This window comes from Charadrius vociferus, unplaced genomic scaffold (assembly GCF_000708025.1).
Source record: "Charadrius vociferus isolate BGI_N301 unplaced genomic scaffold, ASM70802v2 scaffold332, whole genome shotgun sequence".
In the NCBI taxonomy this organism is placed as follows: Eukaryota; Metazoa; Chordata; class Aves; order Charadriiformes; family Charadriidae; genus Charadrius; species Charadrius vociferus.
In genome coordinates this window covers 2,354,430-2,377,520 of record NW_009647418.1, presented here as the reverse complement: position 1 = coordinate 2,377,520, position 23,091 = coordinate 2,354,430, and the positions used below count along the sequence as shown (strand labels likewise).

At 54.7% G+C, this 23,091-nt stretch overlaps 1 protein-coding gene across 1 annotated transcript; it reads left to right on the top strand.

The window, feature by feature from the left end:
- Positions 1–3,533: 3,533 nt before the first annotated feature.
- HIP1R (huntingtin interacting protein 1 related) lies at positions 3,534–17,619 on the top strand. The gene is made up of 32 exons (XM_009880341.1): positions 3,534–3,743; positions 4,595–4,658; positions 5,088–5,230; positions 5,558–5,614; positions 5,879–5,959; positions 6,080–6,156; positions 6,467–6,528; positions 7,573–7,713; positions 8,276–8,333; positions 8,429–8,504; positions 8,759–8,896; positions 8,987–9,045; positions 9,117–9,189; positions 9,544–9,727; positions 9,802–9,890; positions 10,192–10,308; positions 10,730–10,831; positions 11,075–11,269; positions 11,522–11,669; positions 12,001–12,087; positions 12,398–12,505; positions 12,885–13,021; positions 13,807–13,917; positions 14,032–14,090; positions 14,411–14,441; positions 14,571–14,633; positions 15,098–15,198; positions 15,814–15,919; positions 16,768–16,891; positions 17,052–17,113; positions 17,287–17,478; positions 17,572–17,619. Exons 1-32 carry the CDS (start codon positions 3,534–3,536, stop codon positions 17,617–17,619), a joined length of 3,303 nt encoding a protein of 1,100 aa, XP_009878643.1.
- The last annotated feature ends 5,472 nt before the right edge of the window (positions 17,620–23,091 follow it).

Sequence of the window (23,091 nt, the reverse complement as noted above, 5' to 3'; positions counted from 1 at the left end):
CCGCCGTACCGGGGGGAGCGCGGCCGGGCCCGGGGAGCGCCGCAGGAAAGAGCCCCGGGCTGCCCCCCTCCTCCCGGTGCCCACCGCACCGGTACCGAGCATCTCTGCATCACTGCCACAACCCCTGTCCCGGCCCCGGGGTCTGTTTGGCACCGGGGATGTGTCACCCCCCACAGCTCCGGGTGACACGTGTGGGGTGTCCCCGTGGGGAGTCGGGGTGTCCCGTCCTGGAGAGAGAGTGGGGGCAGAGTGAAAAGAGCCCAAATGTGATTGTGCCCCACGGTGTCCGGCTTGGACAGGGGCGTCCGCAGCCCTTCCCATGGCCCCGGCAGAGTGGGCGATGCTCAGGCGCGACGGGGCCGGCGAATGGCTCATGGGAGATGAATGGCTCCAACAGCGTGGGCAGGGATGGACGGAGGGACGGACGGAGGGACGGGCTTACCTGCTGCCCCAGCACAAATCATAGTGCCCTCCCAGCAGGCACCCTCTGACCCCTCTGATTCTGCAGGCTGCAAATTCAGCATAGATATTTTTCCCTTTCCCTCGTTGTTTTGCTGGTCCGTCCCTGGCCGCTGCGCTGGTTTGGCCCCGGTTTGGCCAGCGAAGGCAGGTGGCGATTTCGGGCCTTGTAGGGTCACGGTGCCGCTTGACCGCGCTGGGTAGGAAATGGAGCTTGTTGGGTTTGGGGAGCAACACAAGAAAACTGGCAATTCCGGTTCCTGCTGGACGTGTCTCCTTCAATCGTTCCCGCTGGGCACCGCTGATAAATAATCACAGCAGCCGTGCTGCCTCGTGCGCCGAAGGGCAGCCTGTGCCGGCCAGGAGCGTGTCCCTCCTCCCTTGCTCCCTCCCCCCCTCCTGCCCTTCCATGGTGTTTTGGGCTTTTCAGTGGCATTCGCGCCCCACACAGCTGTGACTTCGCTCATGGCCACAGGGTTGCCTTGAGCAGAGCCATGTACGGCGCAAGCAGGTGGTCGCTCTCTATTAGAGCTAAACCTGGGGCTCGCTGGATGATGGTCACATCTACCACCCAGAACTGACCTTTTCTTCCAGCAACTGCTGAAAACTGTCCTAAAGGAGCTTTAAGATAAAGTGCTTTCCTGTAGCAGTGCTTTGGGTGAGAGTAAAACTGTTCCAATGTCAGTACGTGGGTATTGATTTGCCTTTTACGTCTAATTATAGCAGCTGCGGAGATGGCCTCTGGTCGCCTTTATATTGTGGGGACGCCGGTGGCACATCCCCTCTGTGTGCCTTCTCTGGCCAAGGATTTCACACCACCCTGGAGAACGATGTTGCCGAAACTGAGTGCCCCATCTCCTTTCCCCCTGCGAAGGCCGGGGTGATGCCCACGGGTGCGGACAGGGGTTGCTGGCGTTGGGGTGATCCTGGGTGCTCATAGGTGACGTGAAGGTCACCTGCTTTCCCTGAAAATGCTTTTTGAGGTGTTGTGTCGGGGTGATGCAGATGTCCCCCTCGGAGCGGCTGTGCGTGGGAGGGGGGAAGCTGCCGTACCGCAGTGGGCATTTGCTCTACAGCCTGGCAGGAGGCAAAACTTGCCCTTTTCTGCAGCCAGTTTTTGCCTTTCTTAAACAAGAAGGTTAAAAATCCAACGAGCTCCGGAGCCACCAGGAATACAGCGCGTGTGACTGCCGTGCGGTGCACTTTTGGTGTAATTTGGGAAGGAGAAGCGTTAGGAAGGGAACTCCGGAGCAGCCGTTTGCAGTTCAGCTGATCCAGCAGCCCTCGCGCCGCCCAGCCGGGGAGGTTTCCAGCTGCTGCCAAAAAAAATCACTCCCCGCTGTGGCGTTGCGCCGGGACCCGGCATCCACCTGCCGGGTGGGGATTGCGGCCCCACGGGATGCCGGGGCTTCGGGGAGCCGTGGGCGGGGAGGATCACGCCGTAATTAAAAACAGCCTGGAAAGAAAGGGTGGATGTAAACTGCGCTCCTTCATTTGGGTGCTTTGATCCCAGCTTTAGTCACCGGCTTGGTACGTGAGGGCTGTGAGTAAAGCGTGAGGGCTGTGCCCGTGTGGGCTCCCACGGCCCGTGGCCGGGCAGGTTTTGGGGTTTGGATCCCCCCGGCCGCACTGCTCCCTGGCAGTGATGGAGAACCGTCCACAGGTGGCATGAAGGTTTTGGCCAGGCTGGTTGCGTGCCTGCAGTGACAACCAGGTCCTGCCCATCCTGGAGGTGCTGATGGTACCCAAGAGGCTGGGTCAAGGGTGAATCTCCCCGTTTCAGAGCCATCCTCCATGGCCTGGCTTCGCTGAGCAGCCGGCATGGGCATCCTGAAGGTATGCATGACCCAGGCTGCAGCATCGCCCCGTGCCCATCCCACCATCCCCTTTTTGGGGACCTCCTGGCCAACCCAGGGTTTGGAGCCAGTGAAAGTACACCTGAGCTGACAGCCCCGAGGGACTGGCATCAGTTCGGTGCCACCATGGTTTATTTGGGACCACGCTGGACACAGCGTCTCCATCACGGCAGTGCTGGGGCTGCACAGGTCTGCTCCTCTGTGCTGGACGTAAAGTGACTCAGGTGAAACCTCTGCGCTGAATCACCGAGGATGAAACCGGCCTCTCCTGCAGCTCCCGGGCTGAATTTTGGCTGGTTGGGCTGGAAATGAGATTATGGGCAATAAACGCAATAAAACCACCATCACCAATGGGAATTACAGCCTGGTTTTGGGATGGGCCAGCTGGGTCCCAGCCCTATCCCTGTCCTGCCGGCCAGCACCACGCGGCTGAGCTCCCATCCCCTGGGACGTGGGATGGTGTTTCCTTTCCCAGGGGTCTGCCCTGGTCTCAACACGTCAGGCCCTCCGTCTTCGCCTCCTCGTGGGGCTTGAGACTGAGCCCAGCTCCCGCTGATGGCTTGGGACCAGCGTGGTGGGTTGGGATGAGGGCATCGTGCTGCTCCCACCCACAGCGGGCAGCGAAAATCCACGTTTGGGAGATGTGTCTGCCCTACTGCCCCCCGTGCAAAGCACCTCAATGCGATGCAATAACCCCTTTAGCAGCTCTTTGCTGCAAGATGCGTTTCCAAGCCCTGCCTTGCAAAACCATTGGCTTGTTGCTCTCTGGCACATGATAAACCCTGCTGTCTGTCAATAAACCATCACTTTGGTGTTGTACTGGAAGGTACTGGCTGCCCTGTGGACCCCTAATGCATCTCCTTGCCAGCCCCGCTGCGGTCAAGGGCACAGTCTCTCCGCCGGCTCCAGGCTTTCGGGGGGCTGCGGAGGTGCTGGGTGCTCCGGCAGAGGCGGCTGCGCTGTTCCTGGGCGCTCCAGGCTCGTTAACCTTCGGGGATAAGAGGATTACAGCAAGTCACCGGCTTAACTCCACTGCTGCTTTACGGCCCCACATGGCGGGGTGACGCCGGGGCTTCCCCGGCACGGGAAAGGCAAAACTGGCACATCTTTTCCCAGCGACTAGGCTCAACGTTTCAGGGCTGGCTCACTTTTTGGCATGCACTCACGGTGTTTTTGCCGCCATAGTGCCCGGCTTGGGGGCGCAGCCGTTTTGGGCTCATGTGGGGTGGATTCGGTGCATCGACACCTTTGGCATCGTCCCTTCGGCTGGGCGTCAGGTTCCTCCTGCATAAGTCAGGAGCACTCGATAACCCGGCGTCGGGTTCTTCCTCCTGCAGGAAAGCGCCTCGATTCGGGGGCGTCCCCTGGCCCAGCGACCGTGTTGAAGCAGGTGCTTTCCCCAGGAGCGGAGATAAGAATTTTTATAAGGTTTTACAGCTTATGGGGCTGTAGGGAGGGACCAGGTTTCTCTTCCGGCACAAGCGCCGGCAGCGGGGCCGCTTCCTGCCTTCCCAGCTGGGACCTTTTTCCTCCGCCGGTGACCGAGGGCTCACAGACACGGGCACAGCCCGAGCGCTTGTGCGAGGGCGAAGCAGCTCAGTTGAGCCTGCAGGGACCCGGCGAGAAGGAGGAAGATCCTCATCGATCACAGCAGCTCGGTTTTCCACCCTGTCATCATGCAAAAGATGCAGCCGACCATAATTTAGCGTGCTGTGATCAAACACATTAAAATATAGATAACCCTCCTCTGATAATCACATCGCTCTGGATTTTTGCTCCATCGAAACGAGCATGGTGGCCGCCGCTCCCTCCTTGCTTGGGGGCTGCGTTTTCCCCACGTGCTCTTTGCACGCAGCAACGCCGTCAAAAAAAACAACCCACCACCACCCCCCTCGTTCAAAGGCTCCTTGTGCTTAGACAAACAACCCTGGAATTTGGCATCTCGCTGTCGGGCTTTAACGCTCCCCGGGCACGCTCCTTGCTGAGTTCAGGCTGCAAAAATGCAAAAATTTGTTTCCTGGGAGGGGGACAGCAGGGAGCATCAGTGGCGCGGTCGGTAGTGGCCCGGCTCCAACCAGTTGTGCTGGGGGGTTTTAATGGACCACTTAGCAGATAAAAAAAAGCCTATTTTGATGTGTCACAAATGACTCTGAGGTGACAAATGTGTTATAAAATTCAGGGTATTTCCCAAAAGCAGCACCAGCACTTCACTTTGGGGGGGACAGGGTGGCCATGACGGTCACGCCGTGTCTGACAGCCACTCTCTCCTTCTCTTGCAGGCCATCAGCATCAGCAAAGCCATAAATACGCAAGAAGCACCGGTGAAGGAGAAACATGCCCGCCGTATCCTTTCCCTCGGCTCCCCTGCATGACACGCAGGAAATCCAGTGCCGAGGCAGGAGGGGTTTCACCCCGCGGGGCTGGAGCCACGGGAGGTTTGGGAGATGGGAGACCCGTACAGAGCTTGCTTGGGGGATGCTGTCTTGTAGGTTCGTCCATCAGTGAAAATACAAAGAAGGGCAGTGCAAGAAAATGGCATTTCTTTGGCAATAAAATGCAAAAGGCCCCGATGTGCCCTGTGGCAGGAGAAGGTGCACCAGAAAAAAATAAATGGGGGTTTAATGTGTGGGTGCAGCATTGTGTCCATCATCTCTGCGCCTGCAGCACACTCGGTGCTTGTCCCCTTTTTAATGAATGTTGAAGAGGAATAGTCCCCAGCGCCGCCTGTCCCCTGCTCCCGTGTGTGTCTGGTTAGCCTTGACTGCGGGGAAGGGATCATCCTGGGGACGCACCACGAGAAGGGAGCCTTCACCTTCTGGTCCTACGCCATCGGGCTGCCCCTGCCCAGCAGCGCCATCCTCAGCTGGAAGTTCTGCCACGTCCTGCACAAGGTCCTGCGCGATGGCCACCCCAACGTGAGTGTCCCTTCCAAAACGTCCCTCCCGCGTTGCTGGCAGGGGGTAATTTTTGGCTCTTACTGACGTCCTGCGCAGAGGATGGGTTTCCTTTCCTTTCCCAGGCCCTGGGGCTGTGAAGCACTCTTATCTCGCACCTTTGAAACCTCCCCATGCAAAGCCCTGACCTCTGGTTGCCACAGAAAGGCTTTAACTACTTCTCCCAAAGTTGGAGTGGCGTAAGGGGATGGATCTGTCCCCTTCCCCAGCTTCAGGGCAGGCAGGCGGGCGCTCGCCCAGCTCCATGCCGGCCCCACCGTGCCGCATCCCTCCTGTTTTTATCCCCAGGTCCTCCAGGACTGCCAGAGGTACCGCAGCAATATCCGAGAGACAGGGGACTTGTGGGTGAGTGGGGCAAAGTGGAGGTTTGTGCCTTCCTGGGGGCTCTGGGGTGGGTCACGCTGAAAGGCGTCATGGGCACGGGGAGGGCAGAGCACTGCCTGAAATAACCCATCGCCTCTGACTCCACTGGGTGATGGTTACACACATGGTGAAGGGCAAGAGGGCGAGAGCCGTAGGGCCGGCACAGGTTCGCTGGCGTGCACGGGCTGTGCCGGATCCGATCGCATCACTCCAGATTCGCCCCGTTTCCCCTCGTGTCTCTGGCAGGGTCATTTGCATGACAGGTATGGGCAGCTGGTGAGCATCTACACGCGCCTCCTCCTCACCAAGATCTCCTTCCACGCCAAGGTGAGAGACTGCCGCCTCCGCACCCTGCCGTGCCGGGGTACAGGGCTTCACCGGGGCTTGTGTCGCATCAGCAAAAACATCAGCAACAACAGTTGTCTCTTTTTTTTTCCTTTTACAAAGCATCCCGAGTTCCCCCCAGGCCTCGAAGTGTCGGATGAGGTGCTGGAAAAGACGGCGGGGACGGACGTGAACAACATGTGAGTTGTCCTGGCAGGAGCAAAGCAACCGGTGCGTGGTCGCCGGCTCTGTCCCCCTCCCCAGGCTGGCAGCAGCCTGCTAACGAAACGGCTGCTGTTCCGGGCAGCCATCGGCCTTTTATAAATCGGTTGGATGGTGCCCGATTCCTCCTGCGCCCGCAGACTGGTGAGAAGCATAAATGCAGGGAGCAAAACCACCGAGTTGTCATCAGTGTGAGACCTTGCCAGGGTGGGAACCTGCAGGGAACATGAGCAGCCGGAGCAAGGATGTCTCTGCCGCCGGGTGATGGCATTTTTGGTTTTTTGGCAGTTTCCAGCTGACGGTTGAGCTGTTCGACTACCTGGACTGTGAGCTGAAGCTGTCGGAGTCAGGTGAGGAGGCAGCAGGTCCCTCCCGCTCGCCCCGGGGCTCTTGGGCAATAGTTTCGCTCTTTGGTCAGGAATGGAGTTCCGCCTCGGGAGACTGAGGTCAGAGGCTGAGGTTCTTCCTCCTCCTCCGATGAGGTTTCTGAGGTTGTTTCTCAGCTGGATTCCCCTGTTGATGCTCCGTAGAGGCAGTGGTAGGAAAATATTTAAGGAATGTGGCTGGTTTTAGCCCACCTGAGCAATGCAGAGTGTGTTGTCAGAGCTGTGCTGATCTGAAATATTTTTTTATTCCTTTTGGTACAACCATGTTAATCGTGTGCCCCCCCCCCCCAAAACAGAGGATGGGGCTGAACGTCATGTCTAAATACTCATTTCCCCTTGTTGAAATACCTGTGGGGAGGGCTGGAGGCCCCTGCCCCTGTTTGCTTCTTTCACCTCCTTCTCCAGGAATTTTTAGATGGCTTAAAAATGTGGTGGTTTCTTCCTCTGTCATGAGTCAGGAACACGGAGCTGCCCTGGAAAACGGGGCACAGTGGGAGAGACTGTGCTCCCGGCTCCCGGCAGCCTCCTGCTTCTCCTCCTGACCCAGTTATACAGAGAATTTATATTCATAAATACTTTAAAGCTGAGCAGGGAAGAAGGCAGAGTGGATATGCCGGCTGGATCTCTGCCAAGGGAAGGGATCCGTTTCCGAGCCGGGCAGGCGAGGCTGTGGTGCCGGAGGGCCCGTCCCCTGCCCTGGGATCCTCTCCCAGCTCTTTGCACGATTAAATAGAGCTTTTGCATCTTTCTGGGGTTAAATCCTTCCTTTTGGGGGTCGGGGTATATTGAGCACCCCTTCCCTCTGCCACCACGCTCCCTTTGGGTGTTTTTTCTTGCATGGAGTGGGGTTGTTCCCAGCTGAGCGGGACAGGATGGGCAGCAACCCCGGCGTTTACCCTGTGTCCTGGCAAAGCCACAGCCGTCGTGGTTAATGATCAAGCTGAGTCGGCCAGAGCGGGACAGCTCTGCAAACACGGCGACAGCGCCTCACCGCACTCAACCCTTCAGTTTTCAGGCAGCTCAACACCTCCATGGCGGTCTCGCAGATGTCGGCGGTGCAGTGCCGCCTGGCTCCCCTCATCCAGGTCATCCAGGACTGCAGCCACCTCTACCACTATGCCGTCAAGTTAATGTTCAAGCTGCATGCCTGTGAGTCCCTGGGGATGTGTCCTGCGCTGGTCTTTTCCCGGGTCAGTCTTCTGGCTGGATTTGAGGATCAGGCTTGTGTGGATGGAAGCATCCATCGCCATGTCACCATATCCCAGCCGGGCTCTAAGGACCCGCTCCATCCCACGTAGACATCACAGATGAAGGAATTAGAAGGACTTGTCCTTGATGAATTCAAAACGACGTTAGGGGTTGGAACTCGATGAGGGGGTTGGAACTCAATGATCTTCAAGGTCCCTTCCAACCTAAACCACTCTATGATTCTATGTGCCTTGGCCCGCCAGCCTCCTGCACAGGATTGCTGGGCAGCGCGGTGCCGGGGGCCTCGCGCGGGTATTTGGGTTTCCCACACATTCCTCTCCCTGTGCCATATCCCTGGTCCCTAAGCCAGGGATGGGAATACCCCACTCCCGTCCTGACCCCTCACATCCCACTTCCACCTGGGCTTTTCCCTGCTGCCTTTTGCAGCTGGAGGGAACCGGGTGCGTGAGAATAAATTTGCAGCCCCGGATCAGTCACGGCTGTCCCCCCTCCATCGCTGCAGGTCTACCGGCCGACACACTGCAGGGCCACCGAGACCGTTTCAACGAGCAGTTTCGCAGGTAACCCGGGGTAGAGGTGGGGCACCGGGGTCCTCTCCCTCCTGCCGACCCCCCCTGCCTCCCCTGCAAATGGTTTTTCTTTTGTCCCTCTCCAGCCTCAAAAACTTCTTTAAGAAAGCATCTGACATGCTGTATTTCAAGCGGCTCATCCAGATCCCCAGGCTGCCGGAGGTATTTGGTCATACATGATGCTTTCAAAAGCATATATGGTGGGATTTTGGTCATACGTGATGCTTTCAAAATCCTGTGGGCTCGGGGTGCATGAGGGTGTCCCCACAGATGGGTTCAGGGTCTGGGGACACTGTGGAGGGATCCAGTGGCCCATCTCAGCAGCACGGGGATAGCTGCCTCCCTCCCCTTGGTGGTCTGCCTGCAGCAGTCCCCAAAACCCCAGGTGATGCCACCACAACTTCTTGTCCCTGCAGAGCCCTCCGAACTTCTTGCGGGCATCGGCGCTGGCCGAGCACGTCAAACCGGTGGTTGTCATCCCAGAAGAAGCCCCTGAGGATGAGGAGCCGGAGAACCTCATTGAGATCAGCACGACTTCCACCACGGAGCCGCAGGTTGGGGAACAGGGATGGGATGGGGACCCTGGGACAGGGGAGACGGGCACCCGCAGCCTGGCTCAGCTCGGCACCCTCTGTCTTCCCCAGATCACCTCGGATATATTTGAGCAAACGTTCGGGCCGCCCAACGGCATTCGGGATGACAGGTACGGGGGGTCTGTGGTGGCAGAGGGGGGGCAGCCACTGCTGCGTGGGACCAACCTGCCTCTCTCTGCAGGGACGCACAGATCGAGAGCCTGAAGAAGGAGGTGGACATGCTCCGGGCAGAGATGGAGAAGATTAAACTGGAGGTAAAGCCCAGCCAGGGAGCAGCTGGTGCAGGAGAGCAGGGTGGGTTTTGGTGCTATAGCATGGAAACCCCAACGGGATGCAGCAGGAGTGGGGTCCTGGCACCCCGTGCTGTGTCTTGGGGCCTTTCCCGGTGCCAGGACCTGACTCCTGATGGAGATGAGGTGGGGACAGGTGAGACCTGTCCCTCGCCGTCCTCACTTGCTGCTTCCAGGGGCGGAGGGGAGAGCTTTCCTACCTGCATCTTACGGCTGCTTTGCCCCAAGCTGGGCACCTGGATAGGGATGTTGGGGAGGGCAGAGTCATTGCTGGCATCGGTGCAGGGCAGTGCCTGAGAGCCCAACGGTGTCCCGCAGGCGCAGCGCTACATCACGCAGCTCAAGGCGCAGGTGAACAGCCTGGAGGGCGAAGTGGAGGAGCAGCGCAAGCAGAAGCAGAAGGCGCTGGTGGACAACGAGCAGCTGCGGGATGAGCTGGAGAGGCTGCAGAGGGTGAAGCAGGACAGCGACAGGTCCCAGCGGCTCTGCGCTGAAGCAGAAAGTAAGTGCCCTACAGCTCCTGTTGGCCGCGGGACACCCGCGTTGCCGTTGCTGATGCCTTCTCACCCCATTCAGAGAAAGCCAATGCCACCGAGATCCGGTACACAAAGCTGAAGGAGAAGCACAGTGAGCTCATCAACACGCACGCCGAGCTCCTGAGGAAGGTAATGCTGCTGCCTGCGCCAGGCAGGGACAGACTGCTGCCTTCGCTCCTCTGCCACCACTGGTGTGGCTTGTGCATGCCCAGCACCACCTCGTATTTGTCCCGTCATCCCACACCCAGGGACCTCCGAGCACTGGGTGGGGGGCACCCCTTGAATTCATGTCCACTGATGGTCAGTGTTCTGGATGTCATGAAAAAGGCATCTCTGAGCTACCTCCCAAGCCAGAATTTGGGCAGAACGAGCACAGCGGTGGTGAGGGTCCCCTCTCCAAATGCACATTAAGCCCCGTGTCCCCACGCAGAACGCCGACACTGCCAAGCAGCTGACGGTCACGCAGCAGAGCCAGGAGGAGGTGGCGCGCGTCAAGGAGCAGTTGGCGTTTCAGGTGGAGCAGGTCAAGCGGGAGGCCGAGATGAAGGTGAGCCAGCGCAGCTCCGAGTGCGGCCCCGCTGTCCCAGCACCGAGCCCTTCCAGCCCAGGAAACGTGGTGGCTGTGCACAGTTTGGGCGCGGGGGGTAGGGGTGAAAAGAAAGAGCTGCCCTTACTCCTTAGGAGGGTGTTATTTAATACGCGCTTCATTCCCTCTTGCCCAAATCTGCCATTTCTTCCACATTGCAAATTGGTGGGTTTGGGTGCTTTTATTCTCCGGGGTCCAAGCTGGGTGCTGCTCCCAAAATTCCTGCCCTGGGGAAAGGAGCCCTTTCAGTACACCAACCCTGAGACCCTAGAAACCCCTCTTGCAAAACACGGCCGGACTCGTTCCTGCCATCCGCCAGTGCCGAGCGGGGCCAGAGCGCGTTTGCAGCGGCTGAGCCCCCGGCGTGGGCGTGCGGTTGCAGCTGGAGGACCAGAGCGTGCAGATGGAGCAGCTGCGGCAGGAGCTGGATGCCCGGCGGGACGAGCTGGACCAGGCGCAGCGCTCGCTCAGCCACGCCAAGCAGGTACAAGGCTGGGGGCACAGGATGCCCCCAAATCCCCATCGCAAATCCCTGTCATGCCAGACGGCGTGTCTGCCACCACTGCTATGCCAGCGGCACAAACAGCAGGCCAGGAAGCTGTCATGGGGCTGAATGTGGTCCACCCCATTGGTGTCACGAGCTGAGCATGCCCTCAGCTCTCCCCCTGTGTTGGGTTTGTGACATGGCGATGAGTGGGTGACAGGGGTCTCCTGGCCCCGCTGGCAGGCAGGAGCAGAGCTCAGTGCCCAGGTGGAGGCCCTGCACGCTGAGAAGGAGGTGCTGAGGCGGTCGGTGAGTGAGAAGGAGTGCGAGCTGCTCTCCACGCGTGGCCTCATCGAGGAGAAGGAGCTGCAGCTGAGCCAGGAGGCAGACAAGGCCACGAGGGAAATCCGCGAGCTGCAGGGGAGGCTCCTGGAGAAGGTACGGTGCTGTGTGGAGAGCCCGCTGCCCCTCCGCTCGCTGGGGCAAGACATGTTTGCGGGGTGCTGAGCAGTGGGGACTCAGCTGAGCCATCGCCAGTGTAGCTGGTGGGGCGTGAGCTGCACCAGCAATAGTGGGATGCTGGGGTCTAATCCACAAATGCGCTCTCAGGGGACGTGCTGGTGACACGGCCATGGTGACCGTTGTCCTGCGCCTTGGCTGTGCCTCTCACGTGTCCCTCCTGCCCCGCAGAGCAACCAGGAGCAGAGCCTGCAGCAGAAGCTTCTGGATGAGCAGTTTGGCATCCTGCAGGAGACAGTGCGGGAGGCGGAGGACATCCTCCGTGATGCGGTGGCCAAGCTGGACGACCCGTTGCACGTCCGCTGCACCAGCTCCCCAGGTACGTCCCGCTCGACCACGGGGGCTGCGACCCACAGCCCCCTCTCCCATCTCAGACACATAATGTTGCATCTCGGCTACCCCCAGGCATCTTTTCCCATCAAACATCACACCCAAGGAGGTTGGGGTCTGACTTCCAGGGGTAAATTTTTAGCTCCGATCTCAGCACTATTTTGCTTTAATGACTCAGATTTTAGTGCTGCTCCCCAGCTGGGGTTGCGAGGACACAAGCCATCTTGGTTTCTGCTCAATGGTGCCTTGTGAAGTCAGCGCTCCTGCTCGTTCAGACACTCAGCAGCCTAACAGCACTAATGAAGTTAAATTCGTTGCAGATTACCTGCTCAGCCGGGCACAGGCAGCGCTGGAGTCCACGGATGCCCTGGAGAATGGACACACGCAGTACATGGCCTCCATGGCAGGTACCTGGGGCTGGGAATCGGTGGCATTGCTTGCATCTTGCTCTTATTTGTATACATCCAGCAGTCCCCGGCTGCTTTGAGGGCACTGGCAAACATGCAGTGCCCTGGTGATGGAGGGATGCGGCAGGTAGAGTTGGTGGGTTCCCATGTGCTCGTTCAAGGAGCAACCTGCAAGCTGGAGGGGTCGATCCCAACCTCTCCAAACTCTTGTACTGATCTTCGAGTGTCTTCGAGGGTGGGTTGCAGCCTCCAGGACACGGCAAGTGGTGCCCTGGGCTGGCAGCGCCTCACCACGTGCTCTCGCCGGCAGATGCTGCGGGGCTGGTGGGGGCTCTGGCCCTCTTCGCACACTTGACGGCGGACACCATCGTGAATGGCAGTGCCACATCTCACCTGGCTCCCACCGACCATGCTGACCGTGAGTGCCATCTGTGGACGTAGCGGGTGTTGGGGTTTTTTTTTGCACTTAGGGCTTTTTTTTAGAGTGGCCATGCCAAAGTCCCCTCTGCCAGTAGCTGGATACGGGGCAGATCTTCCCTGGGGGCAGCACAGTGCCCACAGCTCCCTCTGTTCCCCTTACCGACATTCTCTCCCCTCTAGTGCCCCTTCCTGGGCCAGGAATGTCACTTTGATCCTGGAAAACAATTTATGTTCTTCTGCAAGAAATTTGCTAGATGCGACCAATGCTCGGCATCATTTCCACAGCCAAGGGGAGGAGGAAGAGGAGGGTGACAGGGCTGGGATGGAGGGACCCCTTGCCCAGCGAGGGGCCTGGCACTGCCCCATCTTCTACCCAGGGCTGACGGAGACATGCCGGGACTGCGGGCAGCGGAGCCTGGACTACCTGGGCTTGCTGAAGGACAAGCAGACACTGGGGCATGCCGAGCTGGGGGACGTGCGGCGGGCGCTGCAGGGGGTCCTGCAGCTGGCCCAGGTAGGATACGGAGCCCAGCACACCCACCCTCTTGCCCGGGGCTGGCGGGGTGGGTTATTTACTGGCATTGGCATTTCCTAAAGGAAAAATCAAAGCAGGGAACTTACTGCAGAAGGGTGTTAACTTGTGGGACATTTGCTCGCTGCACCTCAATGAACAGCTTTTTTTTTTTTTTTTAAAAAAAAAAAAAAGATATCAAACCACGGCATTCCCTGTTGTCCAGAGCTAAAATTGGAGACGCTGGGTTGGAGTGAGCGCTTTGGGGTGGCTTGTTCTCCATACCCACAGGTTCTGGTGCTTTCCTTGAGCCATCTCAGCTTCTGAGTCCCGAGACCCTTCCTGGTGGAGCACGGAGACAGTCACCCTCAGATTAGCTGAAGCCTTTCAGCTCAGTAATCCACACAGAATAAAACTTCCCAACTTTCAGATATTTCTTCTTGTGAAGCCCCCATTAGTCTTTCCCATTAAACCTCTGTTAATTCAAAGGCTGTCAGCTCTGCAGAGCCCTCTGGAGCTCTGCCCTGCCAAAACTGCTCCTGTGATGGAGTTTTGTCACCTCGATTTGGGGCAGTTCTTACCTCTGAGGTCCCTGTGCCATGTTTGCTGCAAGTTGGTGGCACATGTGCCTCCACCCTCACAGTCTGCAGAATGCTGCTTCTGCAGCTTCATTTATTTAGGGGAGGGGGAAACGGAGCCTGGTGCCTTGGTTTGGTGTTATTCCTTACAAATACTCCCTTCTCTCCCTCTGCCTAAAACCTCCTGGTGGCTGCTGCTTCGTCTGGCAGGAGCTGAGGCCCAAGAGCTTAGACATCAAGCAAGAAGAGCTGGGGGACATGGTTGAGAAGGAGATGGCCTCCACCTCAGAGGCAATTGAGGATGCTGTCAGGCGGATAGAGGTGAGACAAAGCTGCAGGACAGGCCGTTTTGGTGCCTCAGGGCAGCAGTTTCCATTCCTCCTCCACCATCACAGCAACATGGTGTCCAACCCTCTCTCTTGTGTTTGCCAACAGGAGATGATGAGCCAGGCCAGAAACGAGAGCTCCGGTGTTAAGCTTGAAGTGAGCGAACGGTGAGTTTTGAGGGGTGGCGTGTGGCCGCGGGCAGGTTTCTGTCCCGTGCCCATATCCTGCTGGGCTGTGCTTTACTCCTAAGCTGCGCATGCAACCGGGTGCTGCATCATCCTGATGCTGAGCACGAAATTCTCTTTAGGAGGGTGGACTTTCGTCTTGCATGTCTAGCCAATTGTTCGTGGCTGCTTTGTGGGCTGCTTAGAAGTAACCTGCAGGCTGGCCTGTCTCCAAAAAACACGTTTTCTAACTGAGGCCAAAGCCTGCTTCCCTGGACATGGCGTTGGAGGGTGCTGAACACTTTTCCCTTGTTTCCCTGCAGGATTCTGAACTCCTGCACGGACCTAATGAAGGTTAGTACTGCAGAAACTGAGCTGGGGCATCACAGACTGTGCAAAACTGTAACTTCTCACCATCAGCAGCATCAATCCTTCTCTATAAAATCCCCATCAAACACCAAAACCTGTTTTTATTTGTTCCAGGCTATTAGACTTCTTGTAATGACATCCACAAACCTACAGAAGGAGATAGTAGAAAGTGGCCGGGTAAGTCCTCCCTGACACTCCTCTCTCTGCGCTGACATTAAATATGGGAGCATTTCCCACAATTTGTGGAAACATGCTGAATTTCGTGCTTTCCCGTGTTAGCAGTACTCTGGCAATCTCACTTGCTGGCGATGGGCTGCTCAGCCCCATGCTCTCTGCACACCGCTGTCGCCTTTGCAAAGCCTTGTCCATCTAAAGGCGGTGGCCCGAGCTTGTGTGTTTTAAACCCCTCCCAAATTCGCAGGCTTGGGGCTCCAAAACTAGTTTTCTTGATATGTATTTAAGCAGGCCAGTAAGAGCAGCCCTGGAGGACACAGAAGGGCTGCCAATCCCTTGGTTTATGGCTTTATATATTGTGTATATTGTTATATTTTATAGGGATATTTTATATGGATTTATGGATTTATATGTTGTTGTATATTAGAAACAAGATAATACGGGCCGTAATATTCTTGTAACAACAGGGGGCAGCAACAACTCAGGAGTTTTATGCCAAGAACTCGCGCTGGACCGAAGGGCTGATCTCTGCCTCCAAGGCGGTGGGCTGGGGAGCCACGCAGCTCGTGTAGGTACCCCCGGGACCTCTCCCACAGCCACTACAGGGGGCTTCTCTCCAGGCACGGCTCCGTGTGCTGCGCCCGGGGACAGCCCGTTCTTCTCCATTGCTTGATAACCCAAACTGTCCTGCTGCTCAGTCTGCATGGAGCGTTATTACTAATTGCTTATAAAGCATCGTAGCCCGTGTCAGACTGGTCACCAAAATAGGGACTGCCAGTTCCTCCCTGTCTGCAAAATGTGAAAGTTGCTGCAATGAAGTACTCCGTGTCCTGGTTGCTGCTCAGATGGTTGTGGACAGAGTGGTTGGGATTGGGGCAGGGTATCAGCATGCCAGTACAGGAAATGTGGGGGCTTTTTTGGACAAAGCTTTAAAAATCTCATCCGCTTCATTACAGAAACACAATCCTGCCGCCTTTGATATTTTATACCCATCCAAAACTTCTGGATCTGGGCTTTGAGTAGTTTGTTTTGTAAATGAGCTTTAAATAATTACAGCCAAAGCTGCTGGTTCAAAGCCGGATGCTGATTGCTAAGGGTATAGCAGGAGGTAAATAACCTGCACTTGCTTCATAGTGTAGGGTGAGTATCTCTAATACGATCTCCCTTCTGATCTGTAACGCAGAGAGTCAGCAGACAGAGTTGTCCTGCATACGGGCAAGTACGAAGAACTGATCGTCTGTTCCCATGAAATCGCCGCCAGCACAGCCCAGCTCGTGGCTGCCTCCAAGGTGAGTGTCCCAACAGGACCGTCTGCGTGCAGCTTGTCAAATTTTAAGTCATTTTGTTCCCGTGGTTTTGTCCCATGGGTGGTTTTGTCCCATGGATGGTTTTGGGCAGCGGTGGATGGCCATCCTGTCCACCAGTTCTGCAGCCTCCTCCCAGAGCAGGGAGGAAGGGAAGCTCTTACCATTTCCAAGTCAGTCTGTGATTTTAATCCATGTGTCTTCACCTGCGTTAATATTCCCCCACCTAGCAGGGCTTGCCTTGGAGGTGAGGATATGTAAAACCTCCTGTCTTCCTCCTTCAAGCTGATTATGTAAAGAAAATGTTAATAACTAACGAGAAATCCTGAATAAGTAACTGCAGGAGCCAGCATTGAGAATGATGGATTTTGGTCCTTGCCACCTTTCCTGTTGGTGTGGGTGAAAGCGATGGGTGGAGGTTTCAATCTGCAAATGGGGATGCAGGTTGGGGGGAGGAGAACCCATTCTGCTTTTTTACAGCAGATGGTTTTAAAATTAAGAGGATGGCTTAAAAAAAAAAAAAAAGCTCTGTCTTCACTGATGCTGCTTATCCATGTGTTCTTGGCTCAGGTGGGGGCAGAGCTGGTTTGGTGTCCTGAGGCTTAAGGGCCTCACAGGGGTCACCTTGTTTGGCCCTGATGGGATCAGCAAAATCAAGTGTGTGTCCACCTGTCTGTCCGTCCTTTTCACCCCCAAGGACTGTTCTGACATGGTGTGCTCGGTGTCTCTGCTCTAACGCAGAACATGGCTGCCTGGGGGCTCCCCCAAGCCAGCAAGCGCCTGTGCAGAGGTGTCGCGGTGGTGACCCACAGCCGTCCCTGTACTCTTCGCAGGTGAAAGCCGAGAAGAGCAGCAGGAACCTGGGCCGGCTCCAGGAGTGCTCACGCAACGTCAACGAGATGGCGGCCAACGTGGTGGCTTCCACCAAGTCGGGGCAAGAACAGATTGAGGAGAAAGGTGAGGTTTTTGCAAGAAAAGAGGAGAAAAAAAGAAACCCCACCCCAAATCCCTTTCTGGCCTGGCGAACATCACAAGGTGCCCATCTGGCTTCATTTTGGTACGTGAGGGTCCTTTGCAAGGGGTGCACTCAGCGAGGACCCCCCACTTTTCTCCACAGACACCATGGACTTTTCGGGCATGTCCCTCATCAAGCTGAAAAAGGAAGAGATGGAAACACAGGTATGGCCATGAGGGTGGATTCCTTGCTGCTGGCTTTGGCCAGGCTGAGGTCCTGATCTGGACCCGCAAAAGTGGGGGTGTCCCTTCTTCTGCTCCCCGCAGCCAGCACTGGGGGTGGCGCGGGATGTTGGACCCCCGGGTGCGTAGGGACCAAGATGGCTGTTTGGGCGCAGGTGAAGGTGCTGGAGCTGGAGAAGCGTCTGGAGGGCGAGCGGGTGCGCCTGGGCGAGCTGAGGAAGCAGCACTACGCCCTGGCCGGGGCGGCCTACGACGCGGCGGAGGACGGGGAGGCGAAGCCGGCACCGGCCCCCAGGAGAGGCATCCTCAAGAAGCCCCCCCTGGCCCAGAAGCCCGGCCATGGGGAGGTAAGGTCCCCGGGGGGTAAATATACAGGGGATGGGGGTGCGTTCACGGCACAGGTGACTGATATTTTGCTTTTTGCCCCCATCTCGTTTCAGCCCCAGCGAGACGCCGGCCCTCACCCGCCTCACGGGGCAAACTTCTAGCCGGTGGCCGGCTGTGTTTTCAACAGATCACGTTGCCTTCGCGCTGGTGTGCCTTCATGCGCGGGGGTCTCCTCACCGCCCAGCCTGGAAAACTGGATGTCTTTTTTTAAAAAAAAATATTGTATTTTTATGTTGGTTTTTTTTTTTCTTCACTTGATTCCTATCCGTCGAGCAGGGGACCTCCTGACGGCTCCCCGGGCGGCGCAGGATGCCCTCCTCCTCCTCCTGGCCTGCCAACCGCCTCTCCTGGTTTAATTTAATTTGGGGTTTGTTTGGGTTAAATGGTTTTTTTTAAGAAACTTTATCAGCACTAGAAGTTTTCAGTAAATGTAGCTCTCTACTGTACTGCTCAGTCCCTTTCAAAGAACTGTGAACTGTTTTTAAAGTAGGAAACTGTTGGGCTTTTCTTGCAACCGTTTTTTAAATTCCCCTTTTTCAGCCGGAGGAATAATTTGACTTTTGTTTCGGCGTGGGATCGGCCCTCAGCAGAGAGGGAGACGTTAGCCTTATCCGGCGTGAGGAGCAGGGCTTTTGTAAGGGAAAAAGCAGTTTACTGGCACACACTGGCAATAAGGATACAAACATTTTTATTTTTTTCCTTTTCTATTTTTTATTACTACAGCAATGTCAGGGGATCAGTTGCATTATGTTTTATATTTAAGATAATTAGCAGAATTAAATTGAACCGTGGCCTGCGGGAGCCAGGGGATAGAAAAGTCTGCAGCAATAAAGAATTACTGATGTGGAGAGAGATGGGGGCAGAAGAAAAATCCTGTCAGCTGTATCTTCCCTTGGAGCTACTACCACGATGTAGATTATTAAAGAAGCAATATTTAAAATACAAGTCGCGGTGCCTGGTCAGCTTATTGATGGGGAGGGGTGCTGACACCAGGGCCGGGGCCACGGCACGGAGCTCTGCTGGTTGAAGCAAGCCGGCCCTCAAGTGTGGGGAGTGAAAGGCAGGAACGTGCCTTGAAGGACTGAGGTAAAGCACAGGGGCAGAGTGGGGTGTGCGTGAGATGCCGATGTGTGATGTGGCTCTGTGCCCACTGCCCACCTCTATCTAGGTGCATGTGTGTGCCCAGGTTGCTCCAAGCCCCGTCCAACCTGGCCTTGAACACCTCCAGGGATGGGGCAGCCACAGCTTCTCTGGGCAACCTGGGCCAGGGGCTCACCACCCTCAGAGTGAAAAATTTCTTCCTAATATCTAATCTAAATCTCCCCTCCTTCAGTTTAAAAACATTAACCCTTGTCCCATCGCTCCCCTCCCTGATCAAGAGTCCCTCCCCAGCTTTCCTGTAGCCCCTTTAGGGATTGGAAGGGTCTCGAAGGTCTCTCCAGAGCCTTCTCTTCTCCAGGCTTAACAACCCCGACTTTCTAAGCCTGTCTTCACAGGAGAGGTGTGCCAGACCTCTGATCGTCTTCATGGCTTCCTCTGGCCCTGCTCCAACAGCTCCATGTCCTTATGTTGGGGGCTCCAGAGCTGGATGCAGTACTCCAGGTGGGGTCTCACGGGAATGGAGTAGAGAGAGAGAATCACCTCCCTCACCCTGCTGGCCACAATTCTTTTGATGCAGGTCAGGATGTGGTTGGCTTTCTGGGCTGTGAGCGCACATTGCCGGTTCATGTTGAGCTTACCATCAACCAACACCCCCAAGTCCTCCTCAGGGCTGTTCTCAACCTATTCTCCACTCAGCCTGTATTTGTGCTTGGGATTGCCCTGATCCATGTGCAGGACCTTGCACTCGGCCTTGAATGTCATGAGGTTGGCACGGACCCACCTCTCAAGCCCATCCAGGCCCATCTGGATGGCATCCCTTCTCTCCAGTGTGTAGATCACACCACACAGTTTGGTGTCATGGGCAAACCTGCTGTGGTTGCACACAAGCCCACTGTCCATGTCTCTAACAAAGATGTTAAACAGCCTTGGTCCCATTACTGACCCCTGAGGGATGCCTCTCATCACTGGTTGCCACTTGGACAGCGTGCCATTGACCACAACTCTTCAAGTGTGGTCATCCAGCCAATGCCTTATCCACCGAGCGGTCCATCCACTAAATCTATGTCTCTCCAATTGAGAGACCAGGCTGCTATGCAAGTCAGTGGCAAATGATTTGCCCGTGTCCTGGTAAATGACATCAGTTGCTCTTCCCTTAGCCACCAACACTATGATGGGGTCACCATTGTAGAAGGCCACCAGATTTGTCAGCCATGATTTGCCTTTCGTGAAACAATGTTGGCTGTCACCGATCACCCTAATTTCCACGTGTGTTAGCAGAGCTTCCAGGAGGCTCTGCTCCATGCTCTTACCAGGCAGAGGTGAGACACATTATGTGTCACACATTTATGTACCTCATACATAAATATGTATTTTTTTATATATGCATGTGTGCTTATTTTTTTAATATAGATAGATAGATACACACACCTATTTATGTGTGTCTGTAGGTCTGTATTTATGTCTCTGCTGCTATGGCTGTAGCGCTAGGGCAAGACCCACCCCTGTCCAGCATGAGCAGCTCCCCAGGGCACAATAGGACATTAATTTCTGCGGCATATGATCACCACATGGCTCCCACTGGCAGCCAAGGCGACTGGCAGCCTTACTGAAAATAAGGAGCTTCAATAAAAAGCAATCCAGCCGCAGCAGCCTGGGTGCAGCATCAGTGCTGCCTCCCAGCTGCCAGCCATTACCTGCAGCCTCGCAGCTGCTCCTCAGGCCCATCGGCACACACCCGCAAGAAACGCGGCTTTTCTTTATCCTGGGATTAACTGGGAGTATCTGCAGGGCCAAGTGTCACTGCACCCCTTGTAAGACCGAAGCATTCGGCGCTCTGCAAGAACGCCCATGAGAGGGTGAACACAGCTCCCTTGTAATCAAGAGGAGACTTGTGAAGGGTCCTTTTGAAAAAGTCCCGAATCAACCTTTTCAACCAATTCCTCATGACAGCCCCCACCCCCCTAAAACTATGTCAATCAAACTTCACACAAGCCGCAGTAAAAAACATGATGACTCTTTGTTCCCACGAATAACAATAGGCTATAAAGCAGTTAACTAGAATTGTAAGTTGCCATATCTCAAGAAAACACGTTTACAAGGTATTTTATTATTTATTTTCGTTACGAAGCAGTCTCATGATGACTTAGGATTTCTGAGGTTACATAGCACAAAAGAGACTTCACAGTTTTATGAGCAACAACTACCGGCAGCACAGCAAGTGTCAATTCTCATTTCCCAACTAATTGTATGTATAAAGTGTGTTCCACACTAAAAGGCTTCAGTGTTAATACTGGTGTTACTGGGCAAGGCAAGCAGCTGGTCTGATCCTGCAAGTTACAGCAAGATCATCTCCAATCCGAAGATTTACATCCTTCTCAGCCTTTGCATGAAGCTACGGAGAGCCTCTGATCTACAGCAGCGGTGGAGGAGAGCTGGGAGAGGGTTTCCCAGCCGTGTCCCTCGGGTGAGTGCTGCACAGCGAGCGACAGTGTCTATCGAGACGCAGCAGGGACCGCGGCCAACTCCGTACCAAGTTTCGTTTCTTTCACAAACCTTTTCTCTTGGTACAAGGAAGTGCCTTCCGCAATAGCTCGCTGTCTATTTATAGACGGTGATAAAGATATCTTTGCTGAGACTGACATCATCCTAACCACTCACATCCTTACATTTCATAATGGAAATACTGATTAATCAAGAATGCAAACTTTTAAAATCTCACTACCGTAAGTCTAGCCACGGCTATATTTAAAGAATTCAGAACTAAAGTAAAACATGGCTTTAAGAATGATGCTATGGGTAAATGTAACTTGTTTAACACCACTGCTGTTTCACTAAGATTTACCTAAAAGGATACTTACAGCGGCTGCAGGTAAAGCAACCCAGACCAGCACATACAAAGTCTCAAAAAATATTAGCGGAAAAAAACCCCACCAAGCTCCAAAGGCTACTTAAAGTATAACCCATGCGCTAAAGTCATTTTTTATACCAAAATTAAGCTTACTGTCCAGACTAAGATTTTCTAAAATCCAATACTTTTTGGAAAGTATTTGCTATTTGTAGCAGACAAAAAAAAAATAATCACAACTGCAGACTGTCTGTGCAAAGGTTTATTTTGAGACTCCATCAAGACATCCTGCTGTACAGGATCCAATTTGCTAATGACTTTTAAATACCATTACTGTATCTGTGGAGAGAGGAAGATGTTTAACTTGACGTGGTACTGAGAACAAATTTTACTCAGTACCTGTAACAAAAGCAATGGAAAATAACCAAGCGAAAGTTGTGAAATGTTACATTCTGCTCCCTTCCACCGAAGTCAGTAGAGTGCAATTTATTTTTCCTGAAGCAGCTTTCAGACAGCTTGCTATCAAAGCCCTCCTTTCCCCACCCTTTGGCTCTCTCAGCAGCCAAATCTCTAGTAACCACAAATTAGCTTGAACACCAGCCGACAAAGCAGCTGAAGCGCAGTAACAGCATTGCTACAGAGAGCAAAGTTTACAAAACACAAGTGTCTCTGAGATCACTGGGGAAAAAAAAAAAGTCCATTGAAATCAAGTACACGAATAGCAAACACTGCCGTTACAGGCTCTAGGAAGTCAGGTAAAAAAAACCTTCTGTAAAAGTCTGATTTTAAGAGCCCTTAATTAAAGCCATGAACAGCACCCACCCATTATTTGCAAGGTATTTTATTTCCCTTCTGCGCCTAACCTGCCACCAGCGGTGACTAAGGCACGAGTTACGTACATCTGGGCAGTACTGGTTTTAGTGACAGTAGTTCCTGAATGGCCCAGTCAGAAAAATGACTTGGGAAACACAGAAATACCAGCTAATACAATCATTTACCAAATGCCTCACAGGTATGCAAATTTAAATCAAAACAAAAATACGAAGATGGTACATATTCCCCTTACAAATCACCTATCACGTCTGGCAGCGTGAGACGACTAATACACACAGCAGCCCAAACGACATTATTTCATTTCTCCACAATCACCATTTTCTCCTCGACCAGGTGGTCTCATTCCAGTCCTGAGAACTGCAGCCACTTGGTCACCTCCATCCTCTATGAGATGCAGCCAGCTTCTTTCAAGACTAATTAATCTCTCAGAAATTAACCCATCCCAAGCAGTGGTTGTTCGAATAATGTGCAACCTGAAGCTCACAAGGTGTGAAACCAGCCGATGTGGTGAGAGGAAACCTTCTTCGCTTTGAAGGAAAAGATAATTTCTACTCATCATCTATGAGTGCACAGGAAAAGCACCCTTCAACGGGTTGGAGATAAGTAGTACCAAAAGATAGCCTTCAGCTTACAGCAGGATCCAGGGTTCAAGGTATGCAGTAACAAGTCTTCCAGCCTCAGCAGTCTGTGCTTCGTCCTGCAGGTAGGGAGGAAAATGGAAATTTGGCTTCAGGTGAGGTTGAGAGCGCACCATAGGCTGCCCAGGGACAGCCTGCTTCAGGGATCTCAGCTA